Here is a 26,243-nt window from a genome sequence, read left to right as displayed (position 1 = left end):
TTCATTAAATCAAAAATTATTCAAAGTGTTATGTTTTTTTTTTGTTTTTGTTCATTGTTCATATATTTAATCAAGCAATGTATGAAGTGGTCAATGTTAAAAGCGAGTATGTAACATTTTTACAAAAATAAATTTTTTGTTTGTTTTGAAATATCAATCACTGACTATCAAATACCGAGTAATTTTCTAGATTGTCTAAAGAAGAGAATTCAACAATTTGGAAGCAATTAAATCAATCTTTCCACGACTGACAATTCCCCCCCCCCCTCGAAAGTGCAGATTTGTAACATAGCCCCTTTTAACATTGACTGCTTCATATGTACTACTCACATAATATATTTTACATGCATCCAATGGAAATGAAATCTAATAAAATTTTGATTGTAAATAATTTGGCTTTCATCTCTGTTATATGCATTTTATATTTATTTTACTTTCTGTGTCATCATTTATGCAAATATTAAACTGTTTCCTAAAATCTTTTGGGAAATTTTAGAGATGAATTACAAATGGCTTGTTCTGCACAGATGGGTTTCACAGACAATGTCAATTATTACCTGTAAGAGCCCCATTGAGCTCTTAAAGTTATTGCATTGCTTAATAGAATCAAGATGAATTCACAAAAATGCACTTTATTTATCAATCTTCTTCTTTCTTAGTGCAACAGCGTCTTGGCTGCCTCAAAAGCTGATAAATGCCAGTGCCTCCTATCCATGGCATCTCCCTTCCAGCTTCTAATCTTAAGGGTTTTCAGATAGTTTTCAATGTCGTTGAGCCATCTAGTAGGGGGTCTGCCTCTTTATTTATCAATAGTGTAGTCATAAAAAAGTTTTGCTGTGTATAATAGTTTTTTCAACAAATAACATCTGTAATTCATGCCAGACCAGCCAAGACGAACATTTGTACTTTGAGGTTTCTCTGCATGTATGCGTTGAATTTTGAAAATTTCATTTTCATGAAGTTTGAGAAGATTATGTTGCTGGAGGTATTGAAAGTTGTGATATAAAATGAAACTTTGACAAAAATAGGTTACTGATTTAATCTATAAACATATCCCGAAGCTTAAAGAAGTATATTATAGAATACAATAGAATAAACATTTCTATTAAATTAAAAATTGCTATTAGAAAGAAGAAATGCAAATGTCATCGAAATTTGAGACTCAGTAACCTGCTATTAATACTGCTCCCTGTGGCAGAATTGCTGCAACATTGTCGAAGAACGTTGCAGAGTTCTCGCAGAAACATTTTTCTTTTGGTAAGAAAAACTTTCGGTTTTCTTTCGTAAAATTTGAATTGCGTATTTAAATAATCACTTTTTGCCGGTTTAAATTTGTGCCGATGACATCGTAAATCTGTGTAGTGTTTCGATTGTATTTTCGACAGGCATTGATTTTTAGTTTTCCTAATATATTTCAGACGATATGGGAAATTCAAGTATTTACTTTTTAAGGCAACGATTCTATCGTTTCTTATAGCAATTACTGCTTTTGATTTCATATAGTTCCTAAAATCCAATATTATTTTTTACAACAATCATATCTTGAAATAAAACACTCATTTGAGTAACCCTTTTTTGAAGAGTCGCGTGATTTCATCATTGTTCTGTTTCTTGGTAATTAATGATTTCATGATTTTGTATTTTTTTTTTTAGTGTGATGACGATTTGCAAAAACTGATGACGGAAATAATTAGTGAATTTTTCTCCCCGACAAAATACTAGAATATCACCTGTAATATTAAAATAAAACACTATATTATATATTCAAAATTTTTTTTTTTCGTAAGCACACCGTTTTTGTTACTTTAAATTAGTAACATATATCTTTGTTAATATTGAAAGTACCTTTCAGAAAGATATTACTGCTAGAGAGTTTTGTCGCAGAAAATTCTGCCACTGGGATAATGCTTATGTTTATAATAACTTACTATTTATTTTGAATTTAACACATACAGTATTATAATACCTTAAATGAAGAAAAATACGAAACCAACTGAAAGATTTGCATTCCTTTAGGAACTGGAATTGTCACAAGTGTTCCCTCAGATTCACCAGATGACTGCGCTGCCCTGAGGGACCTAAAAAAGAAACCAGACCTCAGAAAAAAATTTGGTATCACGGATGAAATGGTTATGAAATATGAACCTGTAAGTTAATAGCTTTTGATATTTTAAAAAAAAATGAAGAAACGATTTCCTGATATTTTTAGTTACACGTCGCTGATGGAATGGTCACACATTGCAAATAGTACAGGGGACAATGTTGTAGTTTGGAACATTTGAAATATCTGAGAGGCATTTTTATCATTTTTTTTATTTCTAATTATGTATATCTCATCAGGAGTTGCATCTAAAGCACCAAGTTAATATTTTAGTATAAGAGAAGAACCTTTACTAAAAGTAAACTTTCTTTTCACTCTATTTTAATATTCTACATTAATACACTCTATTTTAATAGGATATGTTCAAAATGATTTTTGAATTGTTTTAATAATGAGTTGAATTGGGCAATACTGAAAGAAAACACAAATAATTAAGATCAAAAGGATAAAACTTCTTTGAAAAAAAAACGCGCTAAGAAGCAGCAGAAATTTCAGAAAAAAGTATCAATACAAAACAAATGAAATAAAATAAAAATATGACCACCGAAGCCGACGTCTTCAGGGGGTACCGGCCCCGGTAGCCATTAAAAACAAAACCATTTCTATTTGAGGGAGAAGCAAAAGCTTAAAATATCTCCCTCAGTACCCCGATGGTTTTGTATAGAGGTCCAGGAAAAACAAGATACATTCAAAAGAATAAACAAATTACGAAAAGAAAATCAATAAAAATCATCAGAAAATTAAAAACTCACAGTCACAGGTCAAGAATAAACTTCAAAAGCCAGTGGAGGAAAAGAAAACACTAAAAACTGAAAAACAACGCCCCCTATAATAATGCGCAGTAGACGTTTAAAAATGAAATGAAAAAGGTCAGGAGAAGGAGATACGTAGATAAATTAATAGAATGCTTAACTGGGGCTGCTCAGTTAAGACTAGAATTGCGCCCTGTTAAAAGAAAAAATATATAAAAACTTAAAAACCATCAATAATTTTTTTAATTAAAAAATTAACATTACAAAAATTAAAAGGAAAATCATTTTTACTCAAATTATTTAAAAAATTATCCACAGCTTCCCGAAAACTTTCAACATTATTACAAATTTTCTTGATCCTAACTAATTGCGAAAAAACAAGATTTTTGAATATCTTACTACACAAATTAGTTTTAAAGTTGCAGAAAAAAATAACATTAAAATTAAAGGCTTTTCTTTTATCAAACACACCAATTTTAATAAAATTGTTAACAATATCAATTTTAAAATCTAAATATTCAATATTAAAGCAATTTTCATTAGTTTTTTTCAGGACCAAATCACCAGGATAAATAGTATAAATAAAATTATAATCGTCACAATTAAACAAAATCAAATCATCAATGTATCGGAAAGCATTAAGTACTTTATGTTCAAGAAATTTAGCCTCGAAAAAGTGCAAAAAAATGTTGGCAAAAGCCCCAGAAAAGGAATTACCTTGTGGAATTCCAATAATTTGTTTATAAAAATCTAAACCATTAAAAAGAACATTCTCAAAAAGATTAAACTTGCATAAATCTAACCAGTTAAACCTATCAATTTTTTCATCAAATAAATACTTGTCATAAATACCTTCACAAATCTCAATAATTTTTTCATGTGGTATGCTGGTATACAAATTTTCAAAATCAAAAGTGTTAATGCTGGAAATATCATTACTTTTAATAAAATCCAAAACTTCAACATTACTTTCAATAATAATATTTTTCTCTTTTTTAATTTTAAGCAAAATAATTTTTAAAAAACAAAAAAACCTTTTACTAATATCAGAATTATAACTATTAGTACCACATGCTATAAACCTAAATTTAATCGGATTTTTATGAAATTTAACTATTGGAAATAAATATGGAAATGTAATCCTATTTAATTAAAATTTTAATTTTTTACTAAATGCAATAATTTTTTTTTCAATAACTTTTTTATCTTCTTTTAACTTTAAATAGGTATTATTTGCATTATATTCCCCAATAATCAATTTTTTAAAAAAATATTTACACATAATACAGAAATTATTTGAAGCTTTATCTACAACAGTAACAATGAATTTATCCTTAAGATTTTTAATTTTTCTAGATAAATCATAATCAATAAAAGTACCTTTAGGAAATGAACTAAAACTGGTATTAAATAAATTAAATTTAACCCTTTCAATAATTTTAGCTTTCCACTCAGAAAAACCTTCAACAGGCCAATGATATTTTCTGGAAATTTTTGCAATAAAAAAATCTAGATCTTTTTTAATGAATAAAATAAAATACTGGGCAATGTGTAAAATTTTATCTCGTGATCTACATAGTTTGGAACATTTGCTATGTCTGAGAACTTACTAATAGCATTTTTATCATTGTTTTTATTTCTAATTATGTATATCACATCAAGAGTTGCATCTGAAGCATTGAATTAATGTTTTAGTGTAAGAAGTCCTTTACTAAAAGTAAATTTTTTTTCATTCTATTTTAATATTCTGATTTTGAATTTGAAAAACTATTCAACTGGATTTTATTAGGTTATGTTAAATTACATTTACATGATTAGGATATTAACTAAAGTAATTTTTACATCAAATAAATTGATTGAATGTTGAGCTGGTTGATTTTATATGGTTAATTCTGAAAGGAAAAGGTTTAAAAAAAAACATTTACCTAACTATGACATTTACCTAAATTACTGGAGAGATAAATTTTGAACAATTAAAATTTATCATAAATGGAAAAGGAAAAAAAAATACAATTTTGGGATACCCTAATAATTTTTTTTTTTTTACATTTAAAAATTTTTTTTAAAGGAATTTCTCATTTTAAAGTTAAATTTTGTAGCAATAAAAAAATAACTTAACTTAAATAAGATTTTACTGTAGTTAAAAGAATATATTTAATTCTTATATATGCCAGTAAATTTTTTGTGGTAGAAGATCTGGAAAAAAAAAACATTTCTTTTTATAAACTTTTTCCAATTTGAAGTTAGAAAAATCATGTTTAATTTTTATTCATTTACTTTTTTCAAATCTAATATTTTTAAAAAAATAAAAAAGAGGGACCAAAATGTTTTTAAAATCGAGAATCACCTAAAATTCTGGTAAGATAAATTCTTAACAGTCAAGTTTTTACTCTTAATGAAAAGCATTGAATTTTTTAACTGGTGCAAGAAATTTTTTGCAAAATAAATAAATAAAAAATGCCTTTTTTTTAAATTTCTGATTACATGAATTTTTTCTAAATTAGTTTAAAATCTTTTGTCTTCATTAAAAAGTTATATTTCCGAATGATATTAATACTAAATATTTATAATTTTGTTAATTGATATTATTTCTTTGTAAGGTCCCGATTCTGGAAATCCCAGGTTATGGCACTCTTGCTGCTCCAACAATCTGTGATGAATTAAAAATCCAAAGCCAAAATGATAAAGAGAAACTGGCCATTGCCAAAGACAAAGTCTATTTGAAAGGATTTTATGAAGGTGTAAGTGTGAATCTTCAATTCCTGCTATCTCTCATTTAAGTTTGGTTTTTATATAGCAAAAATTTTTTGAATCATTAATTCGTATGTATATTAGACAAACTTAATTACAGTCAAACCTCGTTATTGTCAACTCAAAGAGGGAAAGAAAAAATTTCAGAAATTTTTTATGAAAACCTGACAATAGACAAATATTTTCTATTATCTGTATCTATTCGCTTTTTGTAAGCATAAAGTTCTACTATGAATATGTAAATTTATTTATATTTCATTTCAGTAAAATTTTTTATTTAGCTCATATATATTAAAAACAATAACTTCTGTACATATTCTCATAACAAATATAACTTATTACTTCAAAAATTAAAATAAAGTTATAAAAGTTTTAAATTTATAAAAAGAGAAAATTGTTATAGCTTAGATAAAATTCAAAATGTATATGTACTTTCTCTGCTCAATTTTTTATATTGTGTTGAATCAAAAAAAAATTTTTTTGAAAATTAACTACTGTAATTTTGCAGATATACTACATCCTTAAAATTTGACTGAAAAGGAAAAGTTTTTCATCAGAAAGGTCGAACCATCAGATACACCACACAAAATTTTACTGTGTGATGACTGACGTAGTTAACACATCAGTTTCAAAATACGAGTTATATACAGGGTATCCGTGCACCTCTAAAGTCATGAATTTCAGTATTGAACAAAATTTGCCATGAAATGTCATGATTTTAACTATTTAAAAAAAAAAAAATCATGATAAGTCATGGATTTAGATCGCCAAAAAATCTTATTTTTAAAATGGAATATACCCCCTCCCCCCAATTTCATGGTGTTCCAAATGTCTGAATTTGTAATTTGTTTTTATCGTGCTCTTTAAAAATTATGGTGTTCTTTCACAAAATGAAAAAAAAATAATAATAACATTTCTAGAGCGAATTATCTTTTAACCTTCTGTGATTTCAGAATTTTTGTTTATCAATTATTTTATCAATTTAAAATTTAAGCTGAAGCAAGCCAGTCCGGCCAGTTTTTATTCCGACATGAGAACAGAGAAATCAGGAGTATTTCTTTCTGTTCTGATGAACTAGAAAAGTATCTTTAGAATGTAATTTTGCAGAAAAAAAGAAAAAAAATTATTTGCTTTTGTATTTTTTTCAGCTTTTTTATTGCTTCATCTCTTTCTTTACTCTGTTTTTTAAATTTAAAATCTATAAATATGAAGATGCAGAGTATGACAGTTTTGGTTATACCTATCATTTCAATGAATGTTATTATAATGCTTTTTTAAATTTATTGTTGTGTTTTTGTCGGAGAAAATAGTAGCTTCCTTAAGTCATGAAAAATTCTTGGAATTTATCATGGAAAGTCATGAATTTGAAAATCTAAAATGTAGCAGATACCCTGTATATACAAAATAAATGATTAATCATTTAAAAATCATTAAAATAATTATTAAATATCAGTAAATTAATATATCCAATCTTACTTGAAATAAAAAATTATGTATTTTGATAATTTTCTTCATAACTTTTCAAATGTTCGCAAAATTTTACCATGTACAATTGTACTCAATTTAAATGCAACACAATCACAAACACATTTAATACCAATTTAAAATGCTCAAATTTTATGTAAAACAACTGATTAAGAACCTAAATATAATTAATATAAGTTATCAAATGACAATAAATTGATGAAAAGAATCTTACTAGGCGCAAAATTGTACCATTTAGTACAATCACGATCACATCACATATCTTTATTGTAATGTGATTTACAATACCTAAATATTATTGAATCAAATGATTAAACAGCTTACAATGATTTCAGAAAAGTATTAATAGTATTTAAATAAAATATAATAGAATAAATCTTGTTTTGTGCAAAATTGTGCTACACAAAACAATCGCCACCCTCCCCTTTTCTTTTTACTAATTTTAAATTTCTAAATTTTAACCTATCAAATTGGCAACAACTAAAAACCTTTAAAATAATTTTTAAAAAATAGATATGAAAATAAATAAATATTCTCGTTTTGAGCAAAATTGAGCTTTTAATGATTACGATTGTATTTTTTCTTTTAAAATTAACTTATCTCAGTTATAAATAAATCAAATTATTAAACAGCTGAAAATTGTTTAAATAAGTGTTAAATATAGAGTAAAGGACACAGTTCATGCATTCGGCTTTCATCCACTTGCTAACAAGTTGCATCATTTTTACTCAAACATCTCTAAATTTCGAAATTGTATATTTCCGTGAATAAGAATAATGAAGTTATCCTTTTATTTCAATTTACTTCGTTTTATTTTAATGTATTTCTCCCATTCATATTATGTAAATGTTATGCTATTGTTTTTCTTATTTTTTAGGTGTTAATTGTTGGAAGTTATAAAGGTCAAAAAATACAAGATGTCAAGAAAGCAATTCAAAAGGATTTGATTAACAAAGTACGTAGAAGCTTTTTTGAGAAAAATAATTTCGTTAAAAATACAGTCAAAATTATGTCTCTCAAATGTATATGACTCAAAGTCTTGACAATTTTAAATATTTTTTAATCCCTGGCAAACCAGGGATCTGTCCAAGCCAAATTTATTACCGTTTAGTGGTACCTTCACAAAATAAACTTTAGGAAAAACGGTAGTTTCACAAAATACTTTTTCTTGAAATTTTATTTTTGTGTCTTGTAAGAAACGATAAATCCATATTTTTACCATATTTTTGTGTTGATTTTTTAATATAATTTTTAATTTTCACAAATTATGTCTACATTTTCACAAAATTGGTACCTCTTAGAAAAACCTAGACAGACCCCTGCAAACATACTGACTTTGCCATTAAATTTTTTCCCAATAATTCAGAGAAATATTTTTTTTGAAACGTCAATTTTACCTTAGAGTCGAATTTTTTTTAAAATAGAAGTTCAGAATAAAATTCCTAAACGATTTCCAGCAAGCAGCACGGGTTTCGGGAACAACTTTGTAAGGGATACTTATATCATTTTGTTAAATATTTATTCTGAGAAGTCTATTTAAAAGTAGTAAATATGTCAAATCTAACACTGAGAAATTCTGAAGTGATAAAAGGTGAAGTGATAATTCAAAATGATAAAGAGCAAGACTGGGAAATTTATTTGATGGCCACAGGCCACTAGAGGTAAATTTATTTTAGTGGCCACTTTTTGCGTAAAAAGTACCTAAATAATGATTTTGCTTATAAATTCAGGGGTCTGTCCAGACATTTTGTGAAAGGTCCTGTTTTTGTAAAATTGTGAAAAAACTATTCATAATTTGTGAATATAAAATAAGCGCTAAGTCACATTATTTCAACCAGGGTCCTGCTTTTGTGAATTTGTGCAAATAGGGTCCTGTTATTGCGAAAATTGCTAAAAACCTTCTCAAGAAGTTTTTAAATTGTAAATAGGTACAAGATTCTGCTCAACAATTGCTGCTACTAAATTAGAGATGCAACATACAAATATTTGGTATTTAGCCTATACTGCTCAACACAGAATATTCATTTCGTACGAATAATGAAAACAGAATCACTCACATTTTTAATAATTTCAATTGAGATATTTTAAATAACACAACTTAGTAATGTATCACTTTTAATGTGTTACACATTCAGCAAACTTAAACAATTCTTAAATTTATATTACTTTATTTAAAAAATTGCCAGAAATTAATTTTCATTTACATAATATTCTATTCACTAATTTTATGAATAAATATAAATTGATTATTTCTTTACAGAAAAAAAAAATATGATTTAATGTTAATAAGAATGCGCTCACAATGTTTGAAAAAGTAGAAATGTTTTCTTAGAATACTACGTTTGGAATTTAAATTTAGGGAAAATTAGTTTGTGTCGACCCTTCTCCGGGCCTTCTCTTTATTCAATTAACAAAACAATAATGAAGATAAACAAATTTGTGAAGGGTCTGATTAAAAAAAAAAAAATTTTGAAAAGGGTTCGTTTTCATGAAAAGATATTTTGTGAAGGGTTCGTGAACGATCCCAAATTTCTTCTAAATAGACCCCTGAAATTGTAATAAAACATATATGATATTTATTTGAGGTCCACTAGAGGTATATTTACAGGGTTGCTACTTCATAGGGAAAAGGTGGAAAATACAGGGAATTTAGAAAACAGCTAAAATAATGGGGAATTGCTGAGAATTTTGAATGTTCCCTCACAAACAGGGAATTTTGTTTCTTATTTTTCTCTTTTAAAAAATGCAGACCTCTCAGAGTGGACCTCTCTATGGGATGATAGTTCAGCTATATTATATTATTTCCGTTACAGTTGCAATAATTTTAAGTGATTGATTTCATTCTTCTTTTTTTATCACCCCCCCCCCCTTGATTATTATTATAAATAACCTTTGAACATGTGCGGTTGTGTCATTCTAAGGGGTGTTTGAGAATTCTGGTTTCTACCTGAATCTGGTGCTTTGAGAATTCTAGTTTCCTAGCCGCTTTGTTTGCTAGTCTTTTTATAAGAGTTTTTGAGCAGCCGTGTAACTTAAAAACTTTATTAATTATAATTTAATTTCATGGATTTAAAACTTTACTAAAGCTTTACAACATGGAAGAAAAGGAGGATTTTTTGGAATACTGTTAAGTGTTTAGGAGAAATCAAGATTAATCTGTGAAACGGAAAGGAATTTTTATATAAAAGGATCAGGGTTGGCGAGTTTTTGAGGCATGGCGGCTTTTACCACCCTGTCACAAACCCAAATCTATGGTGATATGTTATTAATTTTGTTTTGGCTAATTAAATTTAATTGAAAAGTGTATCTTTCTTAAATAATTGCCAAAAAATGATTTTAGATTATTGATAAAAATATGACATATTTTTACAACCAGGTGACAAAAAGTGTGCAATACTAGTCGTTTCGTATCGCAAGCAATGATCCTAATTACTAAAAATTCCATTTTGCGGTTTGCATTAATGTGAGTTTTCAATTAAATAAAAGTTTTAAAATTAGATAAAATATCGCTGGTTCTTCCATTAATATATCTTCAGTTTCAAATTTTGGATAAATATTTCAATATTTTAAACAAGTTTCCAGGTGTATTATATATTAAAAAAAAAGTGCTGAATGGAATGAACAAAATAAAATCAGTGTGGCACACACAACTATTTTAATATTTTAAAAGTGCAAAATTTTAATTTTTAGTTTAATTTAGAATCAAGTTTTAACAGTATGTAGCATAACTTGTTCATATTTAATAGTATAAAATAATTTTATAAATATGCATAGACGTAAAAGGAAAATGAATTGTTAATTGTAAAAAAGAAATTTATTAAAGTCTTGTTGTACGATATCAAATGTCAAGAAAAAAATGTAGGTTTTTGAAAGTTTTTACCCTGTTGATTTTTGTCCCTCTTGAATAAAAAAACAGTTTTTAACATCAAGAATGCAACCATGTTATGTTAATTATGTAGTTTAAGGGTAAAATATCAGTTAATGTAAATGGGTTTGAGTCTATATTGGGTAAAACGATTTCTTTTTGTGATAGGTTATTTATTTTTAATAAAAGTAGATAATTTTTTTTATTTTTTTATGTTTGTTCATGTAATAAAGTTCGGAACAAACTTGTCTTATAATTCTAATATCTATAATTTTGTAATCTTGGAATTACAAAATAAACTGCGGTAGTTATGTTTCGTGGGCTGTGAGTGTTACGATGAGCCTTGAGGATTTTCCGACAAAATAATTCTATTTATGTTTTTTAAATTCTTAAATATAGTATTTAATTAGGATAAGCATCAGATTTTACACATGGATTTGTACAAAACAAAAATACTTTTTTAATAGTACTACATATTTTTATAACAGCTGTTATTTATTTTTTTATGTTTGCATGCTTATTAAATATATTCATCAATGAAGTTCTCTGGTTTGAAGTGTTTTGTTATAAATTTTTGTTTATGTGAAATCTTTTGGTTTAGGAAGAGGCAGTATTGTACATGGAACCAGAGAAAAAAGTGATTTCACGATCGAGTGATGAATGTGTGGTTGCTCTTTGTGATCAGTGGTAAGAATCACTTTTTCATTCACATACAGTATACTCTCGATAACTCAAACCTTGTTATGTCGTAAAAATATTTCCCCCCTTGGCATTACATATCCTTCTAATGTTAATTTGAATTCCTATTGTAGTATGTCTTCCATTACTAAAGTACAATTCCAACTCACTAGTATAAAAGACACGTTAACTCGATTCTATGTTGGGGTGCCTTTTCATAGATGAAGGTCGACATGGCCGATGCGACTGCCCCACACATTGGTGACCCGGACATGATGAGAAAACGCCTACCTTGACAGAAACGCCCACTTCTATTTGAACACACCTACTAAGATGGATGGTTCATATTGAACAGTTGACTTGCTACTTGTGACTGCGACATTATCCGACTCCTCGCACTGTTGCTACCCAGTCTCCATCACACACAACCTCAGCCTGCATACACTCGACTGCTAAAGGCAACACAGGAGCGACCACGACCATGAATTTAATACAGCTCTCACGATCAGCAAAAGTACGGTGATCTTAATGCTTCTCACAAAATAACAATGAAACAACTAGTGCTATCCGTTCATCTAATTCTATCACGGATATAATTCTGGTGGGGGAGTACTGTAGTGTGTCTACCACTACAAAAGTACAATTACAATTCAGTAGTATAAAAGACATGTTAACTCGTTTCTATGTTGGGGTACCTTTTCATAGCTGAAGGTTGAAATTGTCGATGTGACTTTACCCATACTTATGTTGAAGAGTTTCTTCTCAAAACCTTCTTATGTCAAATACTTTTCAAAACAGAAAATTAAGTTCTTAAGATTCTTATCTATTCAATGCAGAATTATTTTTTACTTTTGAAAATTATCATTAAGGTATTGCTGTATTTTCATCAACTATCATTACATACACGATTATTAGGAGTTATTCTTATGTTTCCTGACTCTACTTTTTAGAGTTCTATTTTCGAATATATTTTTCTACTTTTTAAAGCATATTTGGCTCTATTATTTTGACTGTTGTTATTGTTATTTCGAAAACTCGTTAACTCGAATTTGTTTTAGCGTCTCTTCACCTTTGAGATATCAAGTGTATACTGTTTATGTTTTGTAACCGTAGTTGTTTATTTACCAATTTTTAATGAGAGTTTTTACGTTCTATATTAAAAATGATACATAGAGAGGCAAACTATGTGTATATATAAAAATGGAAAAATTTATTCAGAATTTAAGTCTAGTTTGTGTTCTATATTTAGTTCTTAAAAGTAAGTAAGTATTGAGAATTTTGTAGAATATCATTTAATTGGAAATAAATAAAGGTAAGTAGACTATAAGTAAAGGTAAGTACATATAGACTCATAAAACTTGTAAAAAAATAAGAAATGAATAATATTAACTTAATTATAAATTTATCCTTCTTGTGGCTGTGCCTGTAACTAAAAAATTTTTTATCTCTGTGGGGATAGTAGTTAACAACAATGTCAACCTTCATGAATGAAAAGGTACCCCGTCATAGAATCGAGTTAACATAGTGAATTGGAATTGTATTTTTGTAGTGGTAGACACACTACAGTACTCTCCCACCAGAATTGTATAGAATTCGATGAACGGATACCACTAGGCCGGGAGAGCTGTATTAAAAGTTCACGATCTTGGTCTCCTGTGTTGCCATTAAAAGTCGAGTGTATACAGCCCAACGTAGTGTGGGATCGAGAGTGAGTAGCAACAGCCTGAGGAGGTAGATAATGTCGCAGTCACAAATAGCAAGTTAACTTTTCAACGTGGACCATCCATCGAAGTGGGCGTTTCTGTCATGCACAGATCATATTCGGGTCACCAATGTGAGGATGGTAGTTGGCGACAATGTCAACCGTCATTTATGAAAACATACACCATTAACATGTCTTATATACTAGTGATTTGGAATTATATTTTTTTAGTGGTAGGCACACTACAATCTCTATTGTCATATTATGCTGTTGTTTACTTATTTTATAAAAAAATTACTTTTTATGAAATAACCATCTAGGTATTTAGATTATGGTGAACCGTCATGGAAAGCTCAAGCGACTCAATGTCTTGCTGCCATGAATACATACAGTGACGAAGTGAGAAGAAATTTAATCGCTACTTTGGATTGGCTTAAAGAACATGCCTGCTCACGATCATATGGTTTAGGTAATATTTGCATTAAAATATATTTCATTTTGTTTAAACTTATAACTTTATTTGCAAAATTTCATTTGTACTCTGAGGCAGAAATTTTTCGATCTATCTGTGACAAAACTCTCTTGCACTAATACCTCTCTTCAAGGTATTTTTAATAATAATGAACATATATGTTACTAATTTAAAATAACAAAAGCGCTATGTTTAAAAAAACAAACTATAATGTATATATATTTTAATTGAGCATGTAATAATTTCTTTTTCTAATATTCTGGGTGATATTCTTGCATTTTGTCGGCTAGGGGTTGAGAAATGCGCTAATTATTTCCTTCTTGTAAATAATGATCACAATAAAAAATAATTAGAAATGTGTCAATATTTATTCTCCAATGAGGCTTATATTGAAATTGGTTTCATTTTGGCTTTAGATATACCTGTGTTGCAACAAAAGACAACTTACTAAATCGAGAAGTTTGTCCACATTATCCACATAGCTTGACCACATTAGCCATGTGTAGTGGGGCTAATGTGGACAAATACAGCCATTTTTAAGAAAAAATTGTGAAAAAAAAACTAAGCAACTTTGTTTTATTGTTAACCAGACCATAATGCAGGTAATCATTCAAATTGTTGATTGAAAAATACTCCATCAATTAAAAATGATATTAAATATGGCTATTCGACAGATATCTAAAAAATGTTTACACTAGCTTACTCTTCTTCTATTAAACATTATGATTTTGTTCTCAACTTTTATCATTTTCTTCTAAAGCATTGACATTTTGATTAAGGAATAACAAGCATTTTAAAAAATCATTGTTATATTATGTCTTTACAGTTCCCTTTACATTTTGCAGGCACTAAATTACCATGGGATGAGAGTTGGCTAATAGAATCGTTATCTGATTCGACGATCTACATGGCATACTACACTATTGCCCACCTACTGCAAGGAGGAGTAAGGGGCAGTATTGATGGAAGTAAAGGCTCACCTTTATCCATTAAGTATGTTTCTCGTGTTGTTAAACATTACAAGTTGCAATAACCTTGCTTTCGACTCTCATTGAGCTTTTTTTATATTTTTTTATCCCCTCAGGTTTACAATATACTGCTCTTTTCTCTTTGAAAAAACATATTGTAAATTCGTTAGTAAAGACTAAATTTTACTTCTTTTTTCTCCCATTCAAGAGCAGCGAGATAAAAACTATCCCACTTATATATAAGAATTATATTACCACTGAATTTATCTAATTATGATAAATGATATATGTTAAATATGATATATTTAATGATAAAATTTTGAACTAAGCAAATGTTTATCAGGTTTTACTGCATTTAAAAACATCACAACATGATAATTGAATTTGAAATCATTTTTTACATAAATTTTAGACCTTCTGATTTGACACCAGAGGTATGGGACTACATTTTCTTCAAGGATGCTCCTTTCCCCAAGACCAAAATCAACAGAGGCTCTCTCCAGAAACTCAAACAAGAGTTTGAGTTCTGGTATCCAGTCGATATCCGTTGCTCTGGAAAAGACTTGGTGCCTAATCACTTGACTTACTTCATTTACAACCATTGCGCCATGTGGCCTAATCAAACAGACAAATGGCCAAAAGGCATCAGGGCGAATGGCCACCTTCTCCTCAATTCAGAGAAAGTAAAGAATTTTTTATAAATAGTTTTAAATTTTAGATACATAGCTGCCAACTCGACTGGATTTTCCAGTAGACTACTGGATTTTGCCAGTTTCTCCTGCTCTATTGGTTTAATAAAAATTCTCCTGGTTTTTGTAAATTTTAGAAAATTCCCTAAAATTGAGTAAGTTTCCTAAATCCCTATTGAAATAGAATTTTTGTACAGATTATTTCTTGTTAGCTTGAATAATTAAATAAGTATTACTAATACATAAGGAAGCGAACCTCATTTATGGAAATCAGTCCAAAACTTTTTTTTGTTCTAAAATGTTCAATTTATTTTTATTTAGGGCCCTTTTTTTAAATTAATTAAAAAAAAATTTAAACTATGTTTGATGAATTAAATACCTTTTAATATTCGAAATTATGAGTAAACATAATACATAACATTTCAAATGTGTTTAATGTCAATCATAACTGGAAAATATTGGACTTTTTCTATTTTGATGATTATAAAAATCCCTAAAATTCCCTATGTGTAAAATACAGTACGACCTCGAAAATCCAGACTTCTGAAATCCGGAAATCTCTAAAATCCGGACTCATACGTCCAGTTCCTCAGAAAAAAATTTCAAAATAAAATTTTTAAAAAAAATCGCTTAAAATAAAAATTTTAATGCAAAACCACAACTCTTCTCCAACAATGAAGCAGTAGATGAAGAGGTAGAGGTGGGGTGTGAATGAAAGCTCATAGCTGATAAGGAAGTTCCAGTCATTCTTATCAGTTCTGTATAGATAACAAAGAATATAAAAGGGAATCCCCCTCCTCCTGAAGGAGAATCCCCTCAGAAGGAGGAATTCTTCCATCTCCTTGTTTTCCCCCCTTGTGATGAAAGAAAACTGGTTCTTTCTTAACCTTGAAGCTTAGGAGACGGGGACAAGTTCTTTCATCCCCCAACAAAAAAAAGGATTAGTATCAGCTGGTACAGTCTAGTCTAGAAGTATCTGTTTCGGTTATAAGTTGAAATTCAGCTCGCGTTTTAAGCCTATATTTTTAGTTTGAATTGCTAATATTATGTTATCTAAACGATCGATTGCGGGGGGGTATTGACGAAAGTTTGATTTTTAATGTCTTTTATTTACAGAATTACAGAATTAAGTAAAAAGAAATTGGTTTAATAGGGGGTATGGCCCTCTCGTACAGATATATAGGCTTCTCACCAAGATTTCATACTGGAAATAAGGCAGTTTATAAAATCCTGTTTTTGTAATGGTTGGCAGTTTGTAATGTAATAGCTGCGATAATGGTTGATTTCTCAGACATTAAAGAGCTGGTATTAGTTCCCTGGTTCTCAGTTTAAACGAAAAGTTAGAAACCAAAAACAATCAAAAAAGAAATTCTAAAGATTATTAATATTTTTTTTTTGTTGAATTTAATGCTTTTACAACATTAAATCAGTAACATGTATATATATATATATATATTTTAAAGTATCTTGCAAAAAGATATTAGTATTAGAGAGGTATGTCGCAGAAAGCACGAAAAATTTCTACCACAGGGAGCATGTATATCAAAGTAAAGTATTATTCTATTTGTGTACATACTTTTTCAAGTATTTTCTAATTTTAGGGGTCTTTTAAATTTAAAGTATTTTATTATAATTGTTTCATTTTCAATATGAGTTGATTTAAATATATATATATATATATACTTTCAAAACTCATTGTGCATTTTAACTTAGTAGTGCTTCTTTTTTAATACAATAGATGTCTAAATCAACTGGAAATTTCTTGACGTTGTCTGAGGCTATTGAAAAATATTCTGCTGATGGTATGTGTTGATTTATTATTATTTAAAAAGTGTAGTAAAAGTAATATTAAAGCCTTCTTAAAAAAAAGAAAGAAACGAGTGAAACGGGCAGCACAGCTTTTCCTCTTAACAGCAGGCATTATTGTTCAAAACAATCCACAAAAATTCCAAAAAAATTAACAAAATTTAAATAATTAGAAAGCAATCTATAAAATTTAAATGGTTAAAAAGCTATTAAATATAATTAGTTAGAAAAAATATAAAAAAATGTAACTGAAAAATATAACAAAGAATTATCGAAGATAACAAGGCACTAAAAAAGCAAACGCACACTCAAACAAAAAAATGAGCAATAGGAAGCAAAAATGTGCTCGCCAAACAATTTGAAACTGGTTTTTATATTCTATCTTTTACTAATCCTCTTCTTCTTTCTTTATGAATCAAGACAACTACCTTTATCAAACATTAGACCCCGTCTAGATCAGCCCAAAAATATCATGTTTATGTCTGGAGAATCATATTACATCATAATGCAGGCATCTTCAAATTCCCAGCATCGACTTTTCAAATGCAAAAATAATGAAGTTGCCTTCAGCTGAGTTCCCTATAAACATCCTGAATGTAAAAATGTTATGTTCCTCCCCTTTATTTGTGTAACTTTCACATGCTATAAACTTACAGTTAAAGAAAGCGGAGCATCCTGCCAAAAGAACAAAAGCAAGTGAAAGAACTTTATTTCGTAGAAGCATTAGCATGCTTCTGTTTTGAAGCTGCAGTCTGGCTTCCAGACGGACGTCCTTTTCTTGCATTCTTTAAATTTACTACCTTCCATTCATTTTTCTCTCACTTGTGCTTTTACTCATTGCACCCATGGTGCGTAGTATTTCTAAAAAGTGCTTAAAGGTGCTTTTTTTCGATTTTCGTTTTTTGAAAGCCCTTAAAGGTGCTTTTTTCATTGGGTGTTTTTGAAAAGTGCTTAATTTTCCCTTTTCGAAAATGAGTTTTTTTTTCTTTACCATGTTGATTTTCGGAACGTATTATGCAAAAGCGTGTTTTTCACATTGTTCTTTTCAACGTTTTCACCATTAATTCAACCACAATCCAATTCAGCGTTCCTTCGATCAATAGCGTATGAAACAGCCAATGATTTTACTTGTTTGATGAAATACTTGCGAGTCTGGATTTGCGTCTACTGAGCTGGGTCGGTAAAATTATTGCCCTCTCATGTGCAACTCTGCTGCATTTTGCTGGATATTCTCAATTTCAGGATATTCTCAATTTGCTGGATATTCTCGACCGAATAATCTCTATCTTCTTATGGTGGCTAATATAATCAAGAAATTTTTTTTGTCAGAAACTAGTTATTTTATCATGATCATGCAAAATCTTTGAAACTTATTTTGCATTTTGTTAATGTATATAGTGCTTAAAAATAGTTTTTTAGAGCTTAAAAAGTACTTAAAGGGTGCTTATTTTTTGTTTAAAAAACTCGCTACTTACCCTGTTGCACCCATTCTCCTTTTTAAAAAACTAACTGCTCACACTGGGCTCCGAGAAAAAAGGAGAGAAGGGAGCATTGTTCTTTTGCGGAAAGAAACTAACAAGTGAGAGAAAGTGGTTTGGAAAGAGGATAAGGGTAGTGCTGGGGGAGGGGTGAATATGCACCTGTTCGATTACAGTGGCAACATTCTTCAGCATTCTTGGAGCCTTTTTTCTCCTGTGTTGTCCATTCTTTTCGATGACACTTTGAGTGTGTAAAATAAACAAATACTTAAAGCTGAGCCGCGATGACTCGGGGGATAGAGAGTTCGGCTTCTAAAGAGGCGAACCGGATACAAATCCCAGTCGATACGAATTCCGCATCCGGCTTGCACCGACCACAGTTCTGACGTAAAATATTCTCAGTGGTTGACGGATCATGGGTTAGAGTCCCCTTGCCGTCAGACTAACCGTGAGAAGTTCTCGTGGTCTTCCTCTCCACGTAACGCAAATGTGGGTTAGCTTTATCAAAAAGTCTTCCATGAAGGCAAATTGTTTCCAATACTCGATCCAGGAGTTCCCTAGTATTCTGGATTGGGTTCAAAATTGCAAGGCCATGGAGTTGAACATTAGTAGTGGTGTACCCATGAAATTGGTCGTTTTTTCAACGGCATTTATATGTATATGAAAAAAATACTTAAAGCTGGTGGGGAAAGGATGATGAGATTTGATTGTTCTGTTTCTAAAAAGTAAAATAATTGGGGGGGGGGAATAAAACTACTACATACACTGCCCTGCTAGATACGCATCCCCACCCAAGATTTAATGTTTAAAATCGATGACGTCGCGACTTATCTCCCCATAATTGCTAAATATTATATTTTTTACTTATTTTGACATCATTTAATGCAAAATAAAGAAAAAAATGAGAAAAATGTGTTTATTAGGAGTTCTGCATCAAAGGATTAAACTTAACATTTAAAAAAAAAAGAAACTTACTTACCAGCATTAAATATTTAATTGTTGCTGGTAAGTGGAAATTTTGCCCCCTTTGTAGATATATATTTCAGATCAAATCAAATAACTATAATGAATGTCATAAAATAAACAGTAGTTCTGTAGTAAGTTGAATTGCAAAGGGTTGACTGGCTTTATTTTAATAGCAAAATAAAACTATAGCTTAAAAGTTTAAACAGTAAAAAAAAAAATATGTATGAATTTTTCTGACCTCAATAATATGCTTTCATCTATGATCATAGATGAAAAGAAATTAGGAATGCTTTGTTGATACTCCCGGGAAAAGATGGTACTAAAAGTTATTATTTTTATCTTAATTAATCATTGATTTATTATTTTGTCATGAAAGCATTCTTTTAAATTAAAATTGCTCTCTTTTGAAATAAAAACATGTAGCATAGCGTGTTTAAAAAGTGCTTAATTTTCCGTTTTCAAAATATATATATATATTTTTTTTACTGTGTCGATTTTTGCTGCGTTTTATGCAAAAGTGCGGTTTTTGCATAGTTCTATTCAGCGATTACACAATTTAACCACAATCCATTTCAGCATACTGTCGGTCCCTAACATATGATAGTGCTAATCATGATACATGTTTGATGAAATACTTGTGTGTCCGCATGTGCATATACTGAGCTGGGTTCAGTGAGATTATTGAATGTAATTCTGCTGCATTTTGTAAGATATTCTCAATTTTAGGCTTCATTTTCCACCCTCTGATATCGAACCGAAGAATCTCTAAATTTTTTTAAGGTGGCTAATATAATCAAGAAAATAGTTCTCTGTCAGAAACTAGTTATTTTATCATGATCATGTTAAGTCCTTGATAATTATTTTACATTTTGTAATGTGTATAGTGCTTAAAATGTCTTTTTTAAATGCTTAAAAAGTACTTAAAAGGTGTTTATTTTTTGTTGAAAGATTAGACTACGCACCCTGTTATTATTTTTATCTTAATTAATCAATAATTTATTATTTTGTCATGATAGTATTTTAAATTAAAATTGCTCTCTTTTGAAATAAAAATTAAAATTTAAACCTCTAAAAGTGTTATTTTAGATACTATCTTGAAAAGCCCGAAAAACCCCTCAAAGGTTGGATTTTATAAAAAGAGCCCAGTTTTTTCATAAACTGTAGATTATTTTAGTCTGCATCTTTCTTTCAGGAATGCGTCTCTCCTTGGCTGATGCAGGTGATGGTATTGAAGATGCCAATTTTGTAGAAAACATGGCTGATGCTGGAGTGTTGCGTTTGTACTCTTTCTTGGAGTGGGTCAAGGAGATGATTGAAACTAAGGATGACCTGAGGGACTCTACAATGGACACCTTCAATGACAGAGTATTCTCTAAGTAAGTACTAGAGTCAACTTATAGTTATTCTAAAAATTGAGTTGGTATTTTTGCAAATACTATATTGTTCCGAACAAGCGCCGCATAGGACGATAATTTTACTTTTAAATACAAATAGGCCGCGGTTTATATACTGGGAATTACTGTCTTCATATTTTCATCATACATCTTCTCAAATATGTCAATTTTTGTAATTTTATTGATTTTGATCGCTATTTTATGGAAGGCAGATTTTTGAGAATGCCCACTCACGTGCCCTGAGTGATTAGCTAAAATGGATGTTGATTGGATTAAATTAATAAAAGCACTTTTTTAAAAAATTAAACTCTAATAATTAGACTTTAAAATATTATTTCTGTACAATTATTTAGTTAATTTCTCTCAAAATGAAGACATTAGTTAGGAAAAATGGTTGAGATAAAAATTTACATAAAAATTCCAATAAAAACTCACTTAAACCTGAGCTTTATCGGATTCAATAATTTTAATTGTAAAAGTTTTTTAAATTAAAACTTCTAAATTAAATTTTAATAATTTGATTTTAAAATATTATTTCTTGGCAATTACTTAGTTAATTTTTCTCAAAATGTAGACATTAGTTAGAAAAAATGATTGAGGTAAAAATTTACTTAAAAATCCTGATACAAACTCACTTGAACCTGAGTTGCGTACTTTATATTTGAAATTAATATCGAAGCTCTGTAAACTTCTTGTAAGTTAGTCAAACTAATATTAATTTGATGCTATTTTATGATGCTTTCTTTGTTTCCATTGAGAATTTAAAATGAAAATCTTTATGTATTAAATTTTACAAAAAGAAAAAAAAAATGAAATAAAACAAATTATCTTTATTGTTTTAAAAAAAGGTTTGTAATCAGAATTTTTTTTATTAACTAGCATTCAATATTAATATTCAAAAATTCCTATCTAGGCAGGAATAGGTTTATTTCAAGTTATAAATTATCGTAAAAGTTAGTTAATTTTATAATTTTGAGAATCACACTTTCCTATTTACAATTTCAGTGATATGAATCATTGCATCATAGAAAGTGCACGTCATTATGAAGACACTATGTACAAAGAGGCTTTACGAGTTGGCTTTTTTGAATTGCAAGCTGCCCGGGATAAATATAGAGAACTAACTGTCGAAGAGAAAATGCACAAGGAGCTGGTGTTTAAGTTTATTGAAATTCAAGTGTTGTTACTGTCTCCAATATGTCCTCACATTTGTGAACACATTTGGTCACTTTTGGGAAAAGTAAGTGTTCAAATAAATATTTTATTGTTATTAACAATAAATTTGTTGGGAATCTGAGTTTGTAAAAATATTTGTCAATTTAAAATCATGCAATAATTTTATGAATAGCCATAAATTTTGACATTTTGCTTAATATAAATACTTATATAAAATATAGTTGGTTCTTTATTTAACGATATTGTACTTAACAGTCCCTATTTAAAGACTGTTAAGTACAATAATTTTGCAGCCATACCATAAATTTGCTGAAATACCTTTTTTTTTTTTTTTTTTTTTTTTTTTTTAAAGAAAATTGTGTTGAATTTAAATTCTCCTGTTTTATGATCTTTTGATATATATTGCCTATGTTGTGATTGCATTTATTATTTCAAACTTTTTCCATATTCTGCAACATTATCGTTCATAGTAATAAACTTCATATAAGTATCAGTTTTTTTAAAATTAATATTCCATAAATTATCGATATTTTCATTATTTCAAAATTGGTTTTAAATTTACATTTTATGAAAGAAATTAGGGAGTTTTGATGAAGCACAATTTGATTTTAAAGATATTTAATCAATTTTCTTATCTACAATATGCAAATTTAATAACATATAAACAATTAATGTTAAATGTTATTAAATTTAATAACATTTAATAACAATATAAAATAATTTAGAATTTTCTGTTGAAAAAATTTAGAATATTGGGATATTTAGTGCTTATTTTACTTCGGCCATAGATGATACTGAAATTTCATTTTCTTCTTATAAACCTTCTTCCTTAGCTTTGTTATTTTGTTTAATTTCGCCGACAATGTCATCATCAGTAAGCGTACCAGAAGTGTTATTCATCATCATTTTTATTCAAATTACTGTTACATCCCTAGTAAAAATGTCTATTCCTTGTTTTTCTCTCCACAGAGCATGCCTGCCAAATCTCCTGTTTTTTAACGAAGACTCCTGTAATTTACTACTATCTCCTGTTTATCCATATATTCTCAAATTTCTCCGTATTTGTTGAAATTTTTTTAAAAAATTAATAAATAATTTTAGCCATAAAATATCTGCTGATGGAAAAAGTACTTCTCTTATTCCTCGACAGATGACGCTATTGTCGGTACTGATGTTGAGTAGAGATAGTTTAAGTAATTATAAATAATGATTTAAAAAATCTTCTTTAAATTAAGATTTATAGACATATTTTTTACTTTGCTAAATGTAAGTGCTTTTAACTAAGTTATTATGTTCTTTAAATTAACCGAATTAAAAGTATAAAATGATTGAGCATTGCATAACTGATTGTTAACTTTGTCATCTAGCTGCGAAAAATTCATATCCTTGCTGAAATTAAGGCAGAATTCAGTTAAATTTTCCCAATTACGAGGGCTCAATTAAGCTAATCAGAAGCCTGTATTTTTGTAAGCATGTTGCATTTTGCGTTATGTAAAAATACAGGCTTTTGTTTGGCCAAATTTGTCCATTGTAATAGCGACAATTTATCTGAATTCCACCCTAGAAAGCCATGGATTTACGAAATATAGAGTTTTTTTGTGTTCATACGATAGATTAATGAAAAAGCTAACATAAAACGGATAATGCACTGCACTGATATTTTGTTTAAAAAAAGTTCATTAATGAAGGAAACATAAAATAAACTTTCTATTCAATTTGGCCCCCCTTCTGATGTGGGGACTTTTGGCAACTGCCCCGTATGCCCCTAACTTAGTCAGGCTCTGAATGCATGTGAGCTGTGTACACCTGCAAGTGTAACGTTGGAGGATTGAAAAAAAAATTCGGATAAGTCCACTATAACCGAACTACCGATTTCTCATGTGTTTACTATAGCAGAAATAATTGTACTCCAGAAAAAATCCAGATTTTTTTGCTAACCGCGATCTGGAAATTCATGATCCAGAAGTTTCAAGACATAACCGATCACATTTATGTATAAAAATTTTTGTATATTTTATTTGAAAACATTAGAACTAGAATTTATGCTTGGCATCTCTTTCATTTGTAAGTATTTTTTCCTGGTAGAATAATAAATGTGATTAGAGATAAAAGTAAACTTATACATAAATTTTCATTTAAATTATGCTGCGTATAGTTTATTTAAAATTTCATGTTTTGAAAATATTAATTTTTTAAAATGTGTCATTAAAAATTTTACTAAAGAAATTTTCTGGATTTTTGAGTTGAGCTTACAATCACCCCTTCTATAAGCATTTAACATTATCTAAATTGCAGTTTGAGCTGGACCACTAAAAAAGTTCTCTACAACTGATTGTTGAATATATCCCAGGTACACTGTGACAGGGTTCAACTGTATACATATATAGAATTAAGTGGTATATGCACTTTAAAATTATGCTAATTTGATGAATTTTGTAAACGCTAACAATATGTGTTTCTGTGTTGTTCACACTTCTGGGATTGTAGGACTTGCTGTCTGTTGTCATTTTGTGAATTTCAAAAAATTATTCTTTTAAGTTTATTTTTTGTTGCCATTTAGAAGGAAAGTATTATGAAAGCAAAATGGCCAGTTGCCGCACCTGTTGACAAAATCCTGCTGAAAGCCTCATCGTATTTCATGGACGCTGTTCATAAATTTAGGATAAGGATGAAAAATATAAAAGGAAAGGTAAATAAACTTTAATTACTTGATTTTATATATTTATTTTACTTATATACATTTCAACAATTTTCATTAGCTAAAGTTTTTTACAATTTTTACATTTGGTTTTGAAACACCAAACTATTTCAATGAATTATCGTAAAATTCCAAAAATTTAATTTCCCAAGTACTTTTTAAATCAAATAATTTCTATCATTTGCTCAATGTAATAAAATTTTAAAATGCTTTAGTTAAAACTCTAATTTAAAGGATTTATGTATAATTTTTATTATTAAATAATGCTTAATTACTTTTGAGTCATATTTTAAGCATTAAGATAATAAAAATTGTTTCTAAAATTTTAAAATATTCCCCTTTATTCTTTATTGATGACTCTTTGTACCCATTTTTCTATATAAAATAGCCACCAATAGAAAAGTTATATTTTATTTCTTTAAACCTATTAAAGTGTTTACATGTTTAGTACTATGTTTATATTATAATATCATCAAAAGTGCTCGAGTTTTCGAATTTGTATTTATGCAGAGTTGCCACTCCACAGAGAGAATAGGAAAAACCTGGAAAATACAAGGAATTTAAAAATCACCTTAAATATGAGGGAAAATGCGGGGAATTTTAGTTCTTATTTTCACCTTTTAAAAAATGGGATATTTAATGATAATATTTCAGCTATATTAAACTTGTTCATTCACTATGGCATATGGTGCGTAGTGTTTTTAAAAAGTGCTTACTTTTGATTTTCGTTTTTTAAAAGCCCTTAAAAGTGTTTTTTTCATGGGGTGTTTTTAAAGAGGGCTTAATTTTCCAATTTCCAAAATGAGATTTTTTCTTTACCAAGTCAATTTTCGCCGCAAATTATGCGAAAAGAAAATTTTTCTGTTCATCGTTTTAACAATTCAATTTATTTTGGTGTATTAAAGGCCTGTAGCGTATAAAAACGTCAATCATTTTACAGGTTTGATGAAATACTTAGGAGTGTGCGTCTCATGTGCAACTCTGCTGCAAAATATTCTCAATTTCAGGCTTCCTTATCCAAACTCTGATTTCGAATGGAAAAATCTCTTGATCATTTAAAAATGGCTAATATAATCAAGAAAAGAGTTTTTTGTCAGAAACTAGTTATATTATTTTGTCCATGTAAAGTCTTTGAAAATTAATTTGCATTTTATTATTGTATATAGTGCTTAAAAATATTTTATGGGTGCTTAAAAAGTACTTAAAAGGTGCTTTATTTTTTGTTGAGAGATTTGGCTACGCACCCTGTGGCGTTATTTGTT

The 26,243-nt window shown here is 28.9% G+C and overlaps 1 protein-coding gene across 5 annotated transcripts in view; it reads left to right on the top strand.

Moving 5' to 3' along the window:
* The window catches only part of LeuRS (Leucyl-tRNA synthetase), a 96,354-nt gene that overhangs the window by 54,036 nt on the left and 16,075 nt on the right, over nt 1–26,243 (top strand). For all 5 annotated transcript variants that reach the window (XM_087169452.1, XM_087169454.1, XM_087169453.1 and 2 more), the window contains 11 exons: nt 2,017–2,147; nt 5,454–5,594; nt 7,967–8,044; nt 11,556–11,641; nt 13,655–13,803; nt 14,652–14,799; nt 15,187–15,457; nt 17,202–17,265; nt 20,906–21,089; nt 22,113–22,347; nt 24,844–24,972. In XM_087169452.1, coding sequence (XP_087025578.1) covers nt 2,017–2,147; nt 5,454–5,594; nt 7,967–8,044; nt 11,556–11,641; nt 13,655–13,803; nt 14,652–14,799; nt 15,187–15,457; nt 17,202–17,265; nt 20,906–21,089; nt 22,113–22,347; nt 24,844–24,972 — 1,616 coding nt within the window. The remainder of the gene's footprint in view (nt 1–2,016; nt 2,148–5,453; nt 5,595–7,966; nt 8,045–11,555; nt 11,642–13,654; nt 13,804–14,651; nt 14,800–15,186; nt 15,458–17,201; nt 17,266–20,905; nt 21,090–22,112; nt 22,348–24,843; nt 24,973–26,243) is intronic.

Source organism: Parasteatoda tepidariorum, chromosome 8 (genome assembly GCF_982258835.1).
Source record: "Parasteatoda tepidariorum strain Cologne lab strain chromosome 8, Ptep-v5.0, whole genome shotgun sequence".
Classification (NCBI taxonomy): domain Eukaryota; kingdom Metazoa; phylum Arthropoda; class Arachnida; order Araneae; family Theridiidae; genus Parasteatoda; species Parasteatoda tepidariorum.
Note: the sequence above shows the minus strand (reverse complement) of the source record. Positions and strands in the feature narration are given on the sequence as shown.